This window comes from Mustela lutreola, chromosome 4, assembly GCF_030435805.1.
Source record: "Mustela lutreola isolate mMusLut2 chromosome 4, mMusLut2.pri, whole genome shotgun sequence".
NCBI lineage: Eukaryota > Metazoa > Chordata > Mammalia > Carnivora > Mustelidae > Mustela > Mustela lutreola.
Window position 1 is genome coordinate 161,657,996 of NC_081293.1, and position 17,369 is coordinate 161,675,364.

General features: G+C 42.7%; 1 protein-coding gene across 14 annotated transcripts in view; it reads right to left on the reverse strand.

Moving 5' to 3' along the window:
- The window catches only part of ELMO1 (engulfment and cell motility 1), a 526,731-nt gene that overhangs the window by 160,624 nt on the left and 348,738 nt on the right, over positions 1-17,369 (reverse strand). For all 14 annotated transcript variants that reach the window (XM_059171566.1, XM_059171573.1, XM_059171568.1 and 11 more), the window contains one exon: positions 2,320-2,456. In XM_059171566.1, the coding sequence (XP_059027549.1) occupies positions 2,320-2,456 (137 nt within the window). The remainder of the gene's footprint in view (positions 1-2,319; positions 2,457-17,369) is intronic.

A 17,369-nucleotide genomic window follows, 5' to 3' on the forward strand; every position in this document is an offset into this window, starting at 1 on the left:
GACTGGTATACTGCTCTACCAGCAAATAAAACAACAACAAAAAGCTCATCTGTCCACATTTCAATACTTTAAATGGATACACACAGATAGACATATAATGCAATACACCTACAAACTAAATATATATTATGATAGGTTAAAAAAATGCACCCCCCCCCCCCCCCCCCGCAGATGTCCACATTCCAATCCCCGGAATCTATGAATATGTTACATTATATGGCAAAGGGGAATTCAGGTTGCAGACGGAACGGAGGTCCCTAATTGGTTGACCATAAAATAGGGAAGATTGCCCTGGATTATCCGGGTGGTCCAAGGTAACCACAGGGTCCAAAAGAGTGAAAGATCCAAGCCAAAGCAGGATCAGAGTGATGAGGTGGGACAAGGGAAGGATAGGACTTGCTGTTGGCTGGTTTTTAAGATAAAAAGGGCCAGAAGCCAAGGAATACAGGCTGCTTCTAAGACCCAGAAAGGCAAAGAGATGGCTTCCCCTCTAGAGGGGCCCAAAAGGACCAGAGCTCTGCTAACACCTTGATTTTAACCCATGAATCCCATTTCTGGTTTCTGAGCACCCGAGCTGTGGGAGAGAACACTTGCACTATTTCAACTACAAAATCTGTAGTAATGTGTGAACACAACCCTGGAAAATTAGTATATGCATGATAAAATAGTTTGTAACGGATAGATTTTTCTGTTATAGAAGTAAGGCCTGCGTGATTCTAAAAAGAAAAAAAGCAAACAAAACAAAAATAACTCATGTAGAAAATTGAAAGCCTCTGTCATTCTCATCCCTGACCCTCCTGGTATCCACTCTTGACCAAGGGATATGTGTACACAGGGTGGGACCCTCTGCCTCTCAGGCTTCCAAGTGCCTGTTCACAGCCATAATCACCATCACTACATGGCAGCATGTAGGGGATACTATGCTCCCTGCTCCTTTATGCCTCTTTCCCAGGGATGATTTGGGAAAGTCCCTCATAATCAAGTGAAGTAAACTTAGGAGGCTGAGGCATTACTGGATTTCTTTCCCTCACTTCCCTTCTTCAGTCATGCCTATTCCTGGGCATAGCTGCTAAGACCCTTGGCAGCTTCAGACTGTAGCTGGCAGATCAGGACTCTCCACAGAGGGGTGCCGCTGGGACCTGTTTCAATGAACTCAATAGATGGCCCAAGACAGAATGGGTTTGCTTCACACGGGGATGATCATCATGCTGATGGAGACGATCAGGTTAGAACCCAACTGAGGCTTGGTGAAGAGTATTATTGCCTTTCCCTCATTTCCTTTCCTTTAACCAGTATCGGTTCAAGAGGCCACGAACCAGAAATATGGTGGAAAAGAAGGATGGAATGTAAGTTCCCAGGAAAGGTGACAGGGAAGCAAAGACCAATGAGAATATCAAGTGCAGTTGGAATTCTATGTTCTGTTCACCAGCTGTGAAGGCCCCACAGGACGACCATGTGATCAGACCCCTGGACTCTTAGCAACAGGTATGTCCCCAGGACCAGGTCAGCAGCCATGGGTGATGGAGCCAATCAAACCCAGATCCAGAAACAGTACCAAAGGAATGGTACTAAAGACTTCTCCCACTATGCCTGTCCCAACCATCAGTTACTACTGGCCATGGGTTATGGTCAACAAGGCCTTTATCTAAGGATAAAGATTCTGTTTCTCTTGACAAGTTCACATGATACTTCTACTTCTGCTAAGTTGGCCAACAGTCTTCTCGTCGCCCAACATTCACTCACAAAGAGAAACACAAATTCATACTTTCACAGAAAACCAAAGAAGACGTCCATTCAAAGAATCAAATGATTTCTCTAAACAAAAAAAAAGAAAGAAAGAAAGAAAGAAAAGTGCCATATAAACTTAACTCCTTGAAAGAGATTTTGCTTTTGAATAAAAGCTCTTTTTGACACAGCGAAGGACAGATTATCTCAACACATCCATAATCTGCAAAGAAACCACATCACCTAGACAGAGCAGACTTCCTGTCTCATTTTTTCTCTAACGGCCATCCACACAGGTGAAGGGAGAGGCCTTTTCCCCAGTGGATGCTGCCGTAACACGGAACCCTGGACTAATGCCCTTAAATGAAAAATTAATCTAGACAGTATTTTTTCAAGGAAAGGTCTCCGCTGGTGGCTCCAGTGTAGTTAGCCAAAAGGGAACAAGGCTGCTCTAGGCTCATCCTTGCAGAGATGAGAGCACCATCAACACACAGCTCGTGTCCATACAGGTATGGGAGCTAAAGAATGACGCAGAGGTGGGGCTCCCTTGGGGACGCAGGAAACTGCTGCCTCTGCCTTGTTGATTCACCTTACCTTGTTGAAGTCTTCAGAAGTTGCCCTCATTTCCTTCCACGTCTTGTTCAGGAGCTGGATGCAGATGCAGAAAAACTCCTCGAAGGATCTGTCGTGGGTGAAGAACATTGGGTGGAAATCGTTGCAGGTCTCACTGGCTGGAAGAAAGAGGGGGGAAGTGAGGAAGTTTGCAGGGTGAAATGAGAGGCCGCAGCCACATGGAGGGCTCCCAAAGAGAGGACGGGAGGCAGGTTTGGCCAAAGCCACCGTGGATGTAAGGCATTTTGAAAAAGCAACCTAAGGACAGTCCCCATGCGACTGTGAAGTCCAAGGTCAGACAGTCAGACCTATCCCTGGGCACATATTTTGCCTGAAGGAAGTTAGCTCCCGACCTACCCCACCACAGGACCCTTATGTTTTTTGTTCTCTGGGTCTGTGTCTTTGACCTCATAAAGGACGATTCACAGTGGCCTCTCAGTCACAGTTCCATCACCCTTAATTCCCCCTTTCTCGACAGAATGACTAGCAGAGGATGAGCTTTCCTGAGCACGCAATTAATTGCAACTTTGAAAATCGCATCCTTGATGATTTCTCCAGGGGGCTCTTTTCCCTCTGATGGCAGTAAGCAGGGGGGACATTTGAGATCATATACCATCTGATGCCATTAACCATTTGTTTTACATTCCCAGACACAGATGGCTGGAGGTCAAAGCAACCCAAATGGCTCTGGAGGTCGCACATGGTCCAGTCCTGGACCTAACAGTGACATCCGCCAGACTGCCTTCATGTCTCCCCACTGAAGAGCTTCTCGGGGTCAGAGCCAGCGTCCCGTGCTCTATAGCTATGCCTACTTCTCTCCTCCTTCCCAGACCAGGATCCCAGCCACACTCCTCTTCTCTGATATGGGCGCCACTTACACTTGCACAGTCCTTGTACCTCCATCTCATGGGCTCTTTACAATGCCTTTCATGGTTCCTGCCTCATGGACCATGGATGGAGCCAGGTTTTGTGATCAACCCCTACCCAAAAGAGTACCCAAGTTTTATTTTGTTTTGTTTTTAGTATAACCTGTTAATGTATAGTAAAGAATTCCTATTTGAATTGGAATCTCTCTAAAGGCCAATTAGTCTTCAAGTTTCCAAATGGCAGAATTTCAAGGCCAGGGGTGGAGGATGGGGAAGGGCTGGAGCAGGGTTTATAGCAAAGACCTTGTGTATGTGCAGAAAGCCCTGTGCCTGCCATGTGGTTGTTTCCACTTGCAAAGAATCCTCTGGTGCAGACCCCTGCACGTGAGCCCTAAGCAAACCTAAGGGAACACACTCTACTCTGGCTGGGCCGTAAGCTACAATGCACCAGTCTCTTCTATCTTGGTGGATTCCAGACTTCTAGATGGCTAGATACGAAGATACATAAATGCTGTTTTCTTCCAGATGAGGTAAGGACACAGGCTAGCAGCAACGTGCAGTTACACAGGAAAGGTTTGGTTCTGAGAATAGGGGATTTGGGTTCAAGTCCAGCCCGTGACAATCAAGAGCAAGTCCCTTTACATTTCTGAGCCTTGATTTTTTTTTTTTTTTAACTAAAAAAATGTTAATGACATCTCCTTGCCCATCTCTATAGGTTTTGGAGAGGATCAAATAACATGACTAACAGGAAAGTGCTTTAAAAGGACAGACGTTGTCGGAAACATAAAGCAAGGCGATGGTAAGGAACGTAGGGTTGGTGTGTCATTTCTACAAACACGGGCTGTTCTTTGATTCCCCACCTCCCCTCCCCCCCCACCTAGTTCCTAGTCAAGCCCGTTCCCATCTCAGAAATGAGCTGCAAGAACATATGTCACCCCAACCCCCAGCCTGTGTCACTGGCAGTAAAATGGAGACAGTGAAGTTCTGACCTGGGACACAAAGCTATTTAAAGAACTTGGAATGTAAACACAGGCGGATTGTGTGTTTGCTGCCCCGGGCAATGAGCTGTCAGTCTCACTTTCCTAAGCACTGAAGTCAGTGGAATTTACAAGTCCGCGGCAGTACTCTAAAACACTACTGCCACCCAAGAACTCGTTATTAATCACATTATCACAATATCTTTTGGGGCCCAGTGTGATGATACGTGGACTTCAGGATCTAGTTAAAGTTTTTACGGGATTACTAAAGCCAAGATAACCAGACAAAACTGAGACCGAGGAGCCCTACTCTCACTTGGGTGACGAGGGAGGGAAGAAACATCATGAACAATAGAGAATATTTATTGGGCACATATTAATGCACCGAGGGGCTCTATTGGTGTTATCCTCACAACAACCTGAGAGGTAGTCGTTATGCTGATCTTCATTTTATATATAAGGAAGGTAAAAGGTGGAGAAATTAAACCTTCCATCATGAGCTTTCTTTAGCAGGACCCAAATGAGCATTTGAAACCTGCAGTTTAGGTGACCCAGTAGGTTTCCTGCCTTAGTTAACAAGAGCTCAGGACATTTCCTTGTCACTGCTGCTTTGGGAATTAACTTCCCCACCCACTCTCCCAGATTCTCTCGCACTGCTCCTTCCAGAGAAACCGGGATCTTGACCCACCCCTCTACCCCGTCCCGAGGGGCTCACAGCAAGTACACAGCCAGCCAGCCCCTGCTGCTGGACAACACACTGTGCAGTGTGACAGTACCAACAGCAGGAATACCACCACAACCACCTTGTGTCAGGCACTGGGCTCTAAGTCGTTGTCAGTTGTTAAAGAAGTGAGGAAGAGTTCGTCTATTTCTTCTTTTCTTTTTTTACACTAGAAATAGGAGACTTAGAAAGGTTAGGTGACTTCTCCAAGCTCCCTGGTCACAAGGCTTGTAAGTGGTACAGCTGGGATTCCAACTCCCATCATCAAAGCCCGTCACTCTCCGGTTATATTTGTTTCCTGATTGTTTCCCAATTAACGCTGCTTCTACTGCACCTTCCCCAGCCATCACAAATATGAAAGAGTTGCTTTTACATCCACAGAAGATATTTATGAAGTAAAAGCTTACAAGTGGCATGACCTTAACTATTAATACTTAGGGTTTATTTAGAATCTAGGATTCCTCTGCTTTCCCCCTACTAGTCCCAGTCCAAGTGGTGTAAGATTCAAATCACCAGGTTACACTCCTCTTCTGGACCTTACTTCCCTTCCCTTGGGTTGGGTCAAGCTGTATTCCTGACAACTCTCTTGAATACCTAAGACACAGTCTACCGGGTTAAAGTTTCTATTGAACTAACTCTTTCATCTTCTCAAGATATTCTCAGCCTTGAAATACTCCAAGTTTCCCCTAGAGAGTCACTGGGGAGAGTGACTTGATGGATTTATTTAAACTTATTTCAAGAAATTAGTGGGTTGGGTTCCATGTTAATAATAATTTTGTTCACTGCAACAGTGCATCCACCCAAAAAGAAGTACATTTCTCAGTCTCTCTTATAACTTACAGTGATCATTATGACCCACCCCTAATCAGTGATAGATACAAAGAGAGTGCTGGGTAGAGTTTCCAGAAAAGACCTTTAAAAGAGGAAGGACACTTGACTGTCTTGTTCCTTTTGCTTCTGCATTCATGCCTCAACTTCTTCCAGTTCAGAACACTTCTTGTCCAGCAATGGCTGGAGCTCCTGCAGCCATTCTGTCAGCATGAAAGTGAGGGCTGTCCCCTAGAGCGGAGACTTAGAAGGAGCTCCAGAGGACACTGTGAAATCACCACACCGACCGCAAACCGACCTCCTAAGGAATTCCTTGCTTACGATTTAAAGTCACTGTTTTCAGGTTTTCCATTACTCTCAGACATACAGAATTACTGATATGGAAACTTAAACTCATGCAAGCACAGAGACATTAGCAGAAGAGAACACACACTCAGGATTATGGGAGGCCATGGAGTAAGCAGGAATGAGGAAGCAGGACTGTGTAATAGTTATTAGCATACCACGTAACGTTAGACAACAAAACTCCCCGAATCTGTAAAATATATGAACTTAAAAATTTATTGTCATCAAATTAGCTTATGTATATATATGTATATATATGTATATATTATGTATATATATATAGCTTTATGTATATAAAGTCTGTGATAAGATACCTAGCACCCAGATGGATTTAGTAAACAGTGGCTATTAAATATTCCTTTTATCATCATCATCAGTGTACTATGTGGCTTCTTAAAGACTTGAACATTTCTAGGAGATAAGGAAAGGAAGAGGAAAAATCTGGTGAATGGTCTCTGGTAGAGACCTAAAGCTGAAATTTCACATGCTGAGTATACATGTACCCATCATTCCTGGCAGATCAACACTGTCTTCAGAGAAAAATAGCACCTGGCTCCTTCCCACTGTGTCACATAATGAAAAGAACATATGTTTCAGAGTCAGGTGAGTTTCGATTCAGGCTCTCACTGGGTCAGGGATGCTCTCCCCAGCTTCCTCAGCAGTAGGAAGGATACACTACTAGTGACCTCCTGGGGCTGGAGAGGGCGGAGTGTCTGGCAGATGCTGGGCCTTGACACACAGTTAAATCTACGTTTCCATCCTCTCCTTCAAACCTCCAAATAATATCCAGATCTCACAGGCTCTTTTTAACTGGTCTTGAGAGAAATGCTGCTAATAGTTCATTAAAAAGTAAACAGTGGGACAGTCCCCCGACAGAGGGCCAGACCCCAGAAGTCAGTGTACGAGGGGAGGACACAGTTCGTTCCCCTTTCTGGCGAGGGAGGAAGGGGCAAGCGGTGGAGGTTGGGGGGACGGGAGTCACACAGGAAGAAACAGGAGGAACTACCCTACTTCCCTTTGCCTTTTGTGTTTTTGAAATCAGAGGCCTCGGGGACTGAAGAACAGCGGGACGAAGGGCCGTGGCTAACGGCAGGATGGAGTCCTCATCGGGACGCGTGCATGGCAGGAGCGACCCCTGAGACTGACGAGCAGTCCTGTCTGTGTTCCTAGTGAGGAATGGCAGCACTGGGAAATACAGCTTGACTGGAGGTTTCATGAGGAATAAAGGTGACCAGAGGAGCTGAGCTATCAGAACAGTACTTAGCCAGCAATTACCAGAAGCTGGATGCAGGCCACTGTTGTAAGAACTTCGCCTGTCGCAACTCTGAATCCTCAGTAATAGCAAAGTTCCTGTTACCATCCACATTTCACAGAGGAGGACACCAAGAATAGTGAAATTAAGTCACTTGCTGTGAGCACTAAGTCACAGCAGTAAGTCACATGCTATCGCATGTAAGCAACCCCAGCATTTCCTCACCAGAGACAAGTCTACACCCTCCACATGAAGGGACTTCCATGACATTACCCTCACATTCTTTATTTTTTTTTTTAAGACTTTATTGATTTATTTGAGAGAGAGTGAGAGAGAGAGCAAAAGGCAGGGAGCAGCAGGCAGAAGGAGAGGGAGAAGCAGGCTCTCCGTCGAGCAGGGAGCCTGATGCAGGGCTCGATCCCAGGACCCCGGGATCATGACTTGAGCCGAAGGCAGATGCATCAATGACTGAGCTACCCAGGAGCCCTATCCTAAACTTCTTCAAAAGACTCATCCTTTGCAGTGAGGAATAGGCAAACGTCTCCCAGTTGTAAAATAAATAAGACACCGGGATGCAATGTACAGCACAGGGAATAAAGTTAATAATATGTCACAACTTTGTATGGTGACAGATGGTAGCTAGATTTATCATGGTGATCACTTTGTAATGTATATAAATGTTGACTCACTATGTTGTACATCTGAAATTAATACAATATTATATGTCAACTGCACTTCAGTAAGAATAAATCAAAAAGTTTGTTCCTTGACATGTTACACGGGAAACAATGAAAAGATTCTGATGTACTTTGGGATTCACGACTCCTTGTTTTAAGGATGTTCCAGTATTAGAGGCAAGGAAAAAGCATTAAATATGAATATATTTTTTTCTCTACAATGTTCAGATTGTAGGTATTCAAGATTGAGAATTATCAAGCAGGAAGAGCCCATCCAGACGGTCTCATCTGCTCTCCTCTCTTTGAAGTGAAGAGCAGTGAGAAAGGCAAAATGGATTGCCTAAGAGTTCGTGATGGCAGAAAGGAGGTGAAGACATTGGGAGCCAGATAGCCAGGTTCAAATCCTGGTTCTTCCACAACTGCTGAGCCACCTGGGTGAGTCATTTCACCAGTCAATACCTCATTCCTTCGTCTGTTAACTGGGGACAACAACAGTAGATTCACTGGAAATGGTGACTATAAGAAGCAAGCCCAATGCAGGGGCGAGGCTACAGAATAGCTTATGTTTCCCGGGGATCAAGTGGATCCCAGGCCAGTCCACCTCGCCTCAAGAATGAGGTCCTTCATTCAGAGGCTTAAACAAACAAACAAAAACACAGAGGGTGAGGGCTATTATTGCTTTTTTAAAAATAAAACACTGAGAAAGAACGTTGAATTACTAGGCAATGATTTTATAAATGAAATTTACAGAGAAACTTTCAATGGGACAAAAATAGTAAGACTTTTCAAAAACCAAATTGTTTTTAAGCACACTATTTTTAACACAATGAGATTCTACTTTGTAAGAAAGAATCAACGTAATGGTGTTTCAAAGTCTGGAATACGAAGGTATTTTCAGGGCTGAGGGTAAAATGGGTTCTTATTAATTTGCTGACACTGAATTCATTTATAAATAGGCCAGCTTTGAAAGCAGCTATAATCCATGTACATATGTTAAAAATAAAAATAAGAATGCTGTACACTTTTGTCACACTTTGCCTTTCAAAGTAGATTTGTTCCTATTTTCCATCAGATAATGCGAGATGAGGCAGGGATCGTCCCTGGAGTCTCAGAGAACAAGACCTACTGCAGTGTAACGAGAAAACAATGAAAGTGGAGTACAGAGAATGGGTTACAGCGCAGCTCATAACCTTCAGAAGGTCATCTCAGCTCCCTGGGATCCAGATTTCTTACCTGTAAATGAGACGGGCTGGTAAAGTTCCCCCCGAGTCAAAAATTCTCAGACTATACACACACACACACATCCATGCACAACCAGATAATATATTTTCAACTCCCTAATGCCCAACAACAATTATACAACCTGCAGTTTGCACCTGTACTGAACTTAGAATTATTTCCTTAATTATTATTTCTTTGAAGGACAGGATGGCTACACATTTCGTTTAGGGTGTTAAGGCATCAAAATGGCATTTGCTTAACTCACAGGAATTTAAATAAAAACTTTGAAACTACAAAACAATGGCATTTGCTAGGCTTGGAAAATATTCGATGAGCTAGTGCTTATTCTAGTACTTATTTTGTCTTTATAAGAAAATTGTTAGATAGTTTTATACCCTCTAACCTATTAATATCACCTAATGCAGACCATTACATAAGAAAATTACCTGACTATAGCGAGAATGACAAGATGACCCAGGCAAATGCACACAATTTCTGCTATTTTACGGGAATTTTGTAAGATATATAGAATTTTTGAGATGCTGGAAAGCTCTGCTCCATGCTTTCTATGACACCTGTCATGCTCGAAGAGACTGTGAACCCATTTGTAGGTGACCAGAGGGACACAGATTTGGGAAGCACTAGGCAAATTCTGATTATTTTTACCAAAAAGAAATAAGTACTGGTTTAAAGGCACTTCTTTTAAAATTATGAGCTGCAGGAAGAAGGGAATAAATCATATACACACAAAAGCTTTTAATACATGAAAACTGCCAGGCTGGTTATAAAATCTTACTAGTTATCCCCAGCATGGAAATTCAAATCAGAATTATTTGTGGCTCTAGGGTCAGTCTAGATAATATATTTATGAATTCTCAGATACAAATGTATACTTATACCTTTCTACCTTTGCATAAAATCTTAACCCCTGTAGCCTTTGAATTTTCTATTTTTAGACCTGATATTCTTTCATGGCTTGGTTTTGGGGGCTTGGTACTGTGTGGGAAGATGCCGAAAGTTCAGAACCTTTTGTAGGTGGGAAAGGTGAAAAGAGGAGAGTGAGGGCAAAGAATCTGAAGTTCCCCAGCCGCTGCGGAGTTTCACCGATAGAAAGGCTACCACCCTGACTATTTCAGGGCAGGGGATCAGACGCTTGAAACCTGCTCAGTTCTTTCCAGCTCCCAAAGCCTGGTTTAACAGAACTCTAGAATTCTTTTCTATCCTCTATCATGCCTAAAAATAGTATGAAATCCACACTGAAAAGACACACAGTAGCTAATCCAATGCTTTATTGTTCACCTTCCCTATGGGCCTTTTTTAAGAACATGGAGAGAGGGGGAAAAAAAAAAAAAAAACAGCTATAGTGTTAGGATTGAAAATCACACTCTAGCACCAAAGGACAGCCAATTCAGCAAGAGGGAGCTGAGGCCTATCCCAGGGAAAACAATGTGTGTTAATAAAAGAGCAGAATCTCAGGAGCAAGGTTGGCCCAGCTGCAAAACTTGGTCTTACTACTTAATAGCAATGTGACCTTGATCAAATTATACCTCCCCCGGACCCCATTTTCCTCGTTTAAAAAAAAAAAAAGGACAATGCCTCCTATCTCATCAGATTGCTGTTAGGATTAAAGGTATAGCAATATATGATTCAATATAACTGAAATAAAATAAGCACCTAATGAATATCGGTTGTTACCAGATGTAATAGCAAAATAGTTATTACTGTATGTAGCTAAAATAACAGATTTGAAGAAATTATACTTTCAGATGCAAAGACATTATGAAACTACAGTAATTAAAAACAGTAATTGCTATGACACAGCCATTCTACCCTTGATATTAGTCTACGGATGAAAAAACAGAACAATGGAATGGAATATAAACCAGATACAGACCTGTAATATACAGTTACTAGACATATGACAAAAGTGACACTACAATGGATTTTCAAAACCCTGTGCTGGGCGAACTGTATACACATCTGGAAAAAATAAATCATGACTCCCTACCTCACACCATCTACATATCAACTCTAAGTGGATTACAGTTCTGAATGTGAAAGGAAAAACAATGAAGCTTCCAGATAATATAGAATAATATAATCATGATCTTGAGGTGAGCAAAGTTTACTTAAACAGGACCAAAAAAAAAAAAATCATTTATGTGAATGAAAATGTTTGCTTGGTTTATATTAAAATTAAGAACTCCTATTTATCAAAAGATATAATAGGATGGCAACCACAGAGTAGGAGAAAAACCTGCAATATTAACAGACAAAGAACTGTTACCCAACATATATAAATACCCCTTAAAGTCAATTAAGAAAAAGAGAGACAACCCAATTTAAAAAATGGGCAAAATGTATATTAGGCACTCCATACAACAGAATATCTAAGTGGCCAATAAACACATGAAAAAATACTCAGCTTTTTTAGTCACCAGGAAAATGTAAGTCTAAACAATGAGATACTTTCAGAGATAGACCAGAATGGCCGCAATGAAAAGACAGAAAACCCTAAGTGTGGATAAAAATGAAGGACAAATGGAACTGTAACACATTGTTGATGCAAGTGTAAACTGGCTCAACCACTTTGAAAACCAAGTTAGTATTTAGTTAGACCACAACAGTCATACTGTGTGACATGGCGATTTTACCCAAACATGTAAACCCTACAGGAATGCATACATATGCACTCCAAAGGAAATATATAAGAAAGTCCAGAGCAGCACTGTTTGTTATAGTTCCAAACTCGAAAAACCAAATGTCCATCTAAGAGTTTAGATAAATTATAGCTTATTCCTATAGCAGCATAGTTACTATAAAGAAATGATTTTTTAAAAATATGCTATACACAATAACATGCATGAATTGAAGACAGAATGTTGAACAAAAAGAGCCCTAGACAAAAGAGATTGTACTATATGGTCCTATTTATCTAAAGTCCAAAACAGGCAAAATTCATCTATCATAGTGGAAACAGGCTTTCATTCTTCTGAGACAGAAAAAAATTACAGAAAGATTACAGAAAAAAATTACAGACAGAAAAAAGGAAGGGCTATAGAGACCCCAGAAGGGCCTCTGATGGCTGTATAATATGCTCTGTCTTGATCTAGATGGAAACTAAGTGGATAGTTAGTTGGTGGTTGGAAAATTCATTGAGCTTTGTTGCACTTTAAGGATTTGAACACTTCTATGCATTTAAGTTACACTTACATAAAGAGTTAACTTTAAAAAGTGGAATATGGGGGCGCCTGGGTGGCTCAGTGGGTTGAGGCCTCTGCCTTCGGCTCAGGTCATGATCCCAGGGTCCTGGGATCGAGCCCCTTGTCGGGCTCTCTGCTCGGCAGGGAGCCTGCTTCCCTTCCTCTCTCTCTGCCTGCCTCTCTGCCTACTTCTGATCTCTGTCTGTCAAATAAATAAATAAAATCTTTTTTTTTTTTAAAGTGGAATATGAGCTTTCTGGGTGATCAAAAAGGGACAGTAATGTTTTAGAGTAGAACTATAGCAGATGATTTAGATGGGCTTTTCAAAAGCAGTGCTGTTTGCTCTACCCATCACCTCTGGAAACAGGAATTTGGCTTTTTACTCAGCTAGGTTGACTAGCTGGGTAAAGAAGCATGTAACCTGTTTAGGCATCTTAGTCCAGTTACTTAAGGTATCAGTTCTAAAGTTGGTCAGGTGCACCTCTCCATACCTGGACTTTAGTATAATTTCATCTGTTGGCTGGATAAGTATATGCTTGCATTTTCTTCTGCAGATGAGGATCCTGGCCTCACTGAAGAGTACTGCAGATCCTGATGGATAGATTTGACTGGTTGTGTATGAACTCTAAGAAGAGTCACAGCTTTCTTGTAAATGAGTTTCCTTCCTCCCTCCCTTCCTTCACCCATTCATTCATTCATTCATTCACCTTCCTTCCTTCTTTCCATCCATCCATCCATCCATCCATCCATCCATGTGCATGTCCACCTGTCCATCCACCCAGCTAGCAAGGTGTTAAGATAGCACAGCCCTGGAGCCAATCTGTCTAAGCCTGGATCCCAGCTCTGCCACTCATTATCCAAAGGACCTGGAGCTCATGAGCAAAGGTAGATGAGTAAAAGTTAGGGCTGCAGGAGTAGGTAGGAATCAGATTATCCAACTCTCTGGAGACAAGACCACACTGAAAGTTCAGGCTTTATTCTTCCTATAGTGAGAAGCCATTAAAGCAGTTTAAATAGGAGCATGATAAAATAACACGTTCCCTTCTCCTTTCTTACTCTACTTTTTCTCTTTTTAATGGAATTAATGTTCAGGTAATTTGAAGATTCCTCTTATTTTAGAATCCATTTACTTGATATTTTAGTACATTAAGGATGAGTGGTAAACCAGATAAAAATGTTAGAGCTAAGTGACGAGGAGTGTCAATTCTGGTGTTAGGGCTGGGGCTAGAATCCTCCCTCTGCATCTTAACTGCGTATCCCAGCCAAGCTCTTTAATGTCTCGAAGTCCCTTATTATGAGGATAATAACAGTAACTCATAGCCTGTATGACTGAGTGAAGATTGCGTCAGGATTCCCATAAAACACTCAGCGCAGTGCCTGGCATATAATAAGCACTCAATAAATATTAACCATAAGACCTTGTGCAGAATACAGATACAGTGTGTAATTTTCCCTTCCAAATGTTGAATTGAACACAAGGTTTAGCTTGTGGTGAGATCTTATTTACTTGACGCTCCCTTCGTGAAGGTACTCAGTTCCTCTGGAAAGCTACAGAGCAACCATATTGTCCTCTTGTGAGATATTTAGCAAAAAGACGAAATGTGCAGAAATTCCATTAAATTAAGATTTCTGATAAGAGCAAGCTAAGTGGCCCCTGGAAGTTTGCTTATAATTATAAAATGGACTTGCTGATAAGCTCTGCATTTGCGCTTTTCCTTTGTCCTCTGGCTGAAACAACTAAGACATGCAGGAAAATGGAACTTGGATCTTTTACGCCTTATCACCTGATCTGTTGGCAAACTAATGGTTTCCGGATCTACTGACAGGTCTATGAAAGAGCTCTTTCTTGGCCCAAAAAGAAAAAAAAAAAAAAAAAAAAAAAGAGCAGAAAAAAAGAAAAAAGAATTCTTTGCAAAGGAGTATCAGGTTTGCAGTGTGAGTTAGCAGTGCAAAAAACCAAGGGTGAAGCACATTTACCTTGCTAACTATATTTTACCTACCTTCTGGGGGTGGTGTGGCTGGAGCATTGGGAAGGTACAATGGAAGATCGGGACAGAAGAAAATTCTAGTTGGGTGGTAAATAATCCAAGGCGGGGCAAAGAAGAGCATCACAAGAAGCAAATTTCTGCATGCCTTTGTTAAAACTTCCTTTATAAGGAAAATTATTCTGAGAAGTGGCACATTAAGAGCCTGTCACACAGCAAATTTAGCACGGATATAAATAATTGCCTGTCCAACCATGGGAGATGGGCACTCAAAGGTTATGCTGGGATATAGGCAGACTCAGGAGAAGCTGGGATTTGCCTCATTGAAAACCTAGCAAAACTGTATGTATCATCACATGACGATGGGTTCATTACACCTTGACCTGAGGCTCAGAGTCTTAGCCAGAGCCAGGGAGCTGGCAAAAGGGGCTAAAAATAAGTAATCCTGAATCCAATAGATGCAAAATAAAGGGAAGAGGACATGCCAAGGTTTTTTCATCACATCATTCTATCTTGTCTCTGTTGCTCAGTAAATGACTCCCATTAAAATCTCAGTGATTACAGATAGCTATTAGGATAAAATGCAATTGCGCTAGCAAGTCATTCAGCACTCCCCAGTCTGACCCTGCTCCATTCCTTCTAACTTCTCTCTGACCTCCGGTGGAACCCTAAAACCAACCACAGTTTCCATCTCTTTATCATATAAACCACCCCAGCTTGTATTTCTACAGGTTAAGCTCTTTGGTTTCCCTCTTCCCGGGGCCACTGAGTTGTCCTCCTAACCTGTCCCTTTGCTAAAGGCATTTCACTCAAGCCTGGCCCACCCGCCTCTCCCCTTGTTCTTCCTCAGACCTTTAATCTTCTCCTCCACCTGTCTGGATTGCCCCTCTTGCTCATGAGCCTGCAAAACTAGGAGGCTTTGGGAACTTCTGCTTTCTTTATGCTTCTCACAGGGCCAGCCGCCTGCTAAACACACGCCTGCGCATCCTTCCTCCATGACCCTCCTTGGGCCTCCGGGGACATGCTTTTCTTCCCCATGGCCGCCATCATGCCCCACTTCGGGCACTGCTTAAATAACAAGAGCAGGGGTGCCCCCACCTTTGTGTAACACACGCCTCAAAACTTCTGCTGTGATAAAGGCACTCAAAAGCCTTCACACGTGCTTCACCCCTGCTTTAAAATAGTCCACCCTGCAAAATGATCCAGTCCTCCCCCTCCTTTCCCCCAGTTTTCTGAACCCCAAGGATACGTGTTCTCTTAGAAGAATACTGAGGAACATTATGAAGGAAGCAAGTTAACCCTACAAATTCAACAGAAAAAACCAAATCTGATGATGTTCCCCAAATACAAAGGCATCACCCTCCTCTGGAGATCGACTGCCAACACCCAGGCCCCGGCAGGGGGTTTGCTTCCCCATCCTTCCCCACTCAGAGTAGGAGCACTGGGCCCAGTGCTCATCTTGGGCCCTTCTTGGACAAGTCACCAGGAGCCTATGGCCTTAAGGATTGCATGACAATGTGAACAATGCATTCACACTGGGATCTGGAATTAAGGGAGATATGGGGGGATATTAAGGGAAAAATCCATGGACAGTCATGCCTTTCCCAGTGTGGGATTTGAGAGGCTGGAGATTTACATCAGTGAACAAAAACAGAGTTAAGTCCCTAATATTTCTGCCTATATATAGTTCCGTTCAGTCCTCTTAAACAAGACAGGGGGATAAGAGGCACACCTCTCTCCTGGCCAGGATTATGTGAGCAGGTCTGTGTGGAGGGACGGCGAGGCCCTCAGGATACCAACAGAACACCGGGCCCCAAGTGTATTCTCAACCATCGCCATAATAATTTAGGGAAAGGTCAAGCTTCACACAGGTGCTAAGCTGAGATCTACCAAAAATGAGGAAACTAAAGGATAAGGCATTACCTATCAAACCAGAAACCACTGGCTAGAAAACTTGCAAAGGACATAACTGAGTAACAAGACGCAGCCTTGAGAAAGGGTGTTACTTACTGACACTATCCCAACGAGCATGTACCAAGAACTCTTCTAAGCTCCGGAGGGTTTTTCTGATTTAATCATCAAAACAATTCCATGAGGCAGGTACCGCTCTTACCAGCCCCCTGTGCAGATGAAGAAACTGAGGCACAGAGGAGCAGGACGGCGTGGTTCACGGAGCTAACAGGAGGCAGAGCCAGGGTCTGCAGTGGTTTGGGTCCAGAGTCCTTGTTCTCCTGCTGCTCACTGAGCAGCGAGTTCCCTCCACAGATGATCTTCAAAGCAGAAAGCAACTACTTTCTAGAACGCCTATTTGCTGTGCTTTAACAACAAATTTAATTCCATTTCTTCCTCTCAGACCCACCATTTTTTTTTAAAGATTTTATTTATTTATTTGACAGTCAGGGATCACAAGTAGGCAGAGAAGCAGGCAGAGAGAGAGAGAGGAACGGAAGCAGGCTCCCCCCTGAGCAGAGAGCCCGATGTGGGGCTCGATCCCAGGACCCCGGGATCATGACCTGGGCCGAAGGCAGAGGCTTTAACCCACTGAGCCACCCAGGTGCACATTTTAATGAGGACTTGGTCCTGCTAATGAAGATAATTTTTGGATATGTGATTCTTAGAGTTGGTAAGAGTATTGCTTTTACCAATTTATCCAAGAAAGACATGTATTCCCATAGAAACACCACTGTTTTAATGCTGGGGGAAAATCAACAATTTGTAGACTCTTAATTTCAGGGACATTTATTTGCTCATTGGCTTAATAGATCCTCATCCTAATAAAGAAGATATAAAATTTATCTCTTTTAATGCAGGCTAATATCCTGAAAGATTAAGAAATCAGACTAGTGAGACCAATCTTTTTCTTCATCAAACAATTATATAGTGCTTAATATATACAAGCCACTGTCCTCAGTGCTTTAAAATTATTAAATGATTTCATTATATGAGAATTAAACATA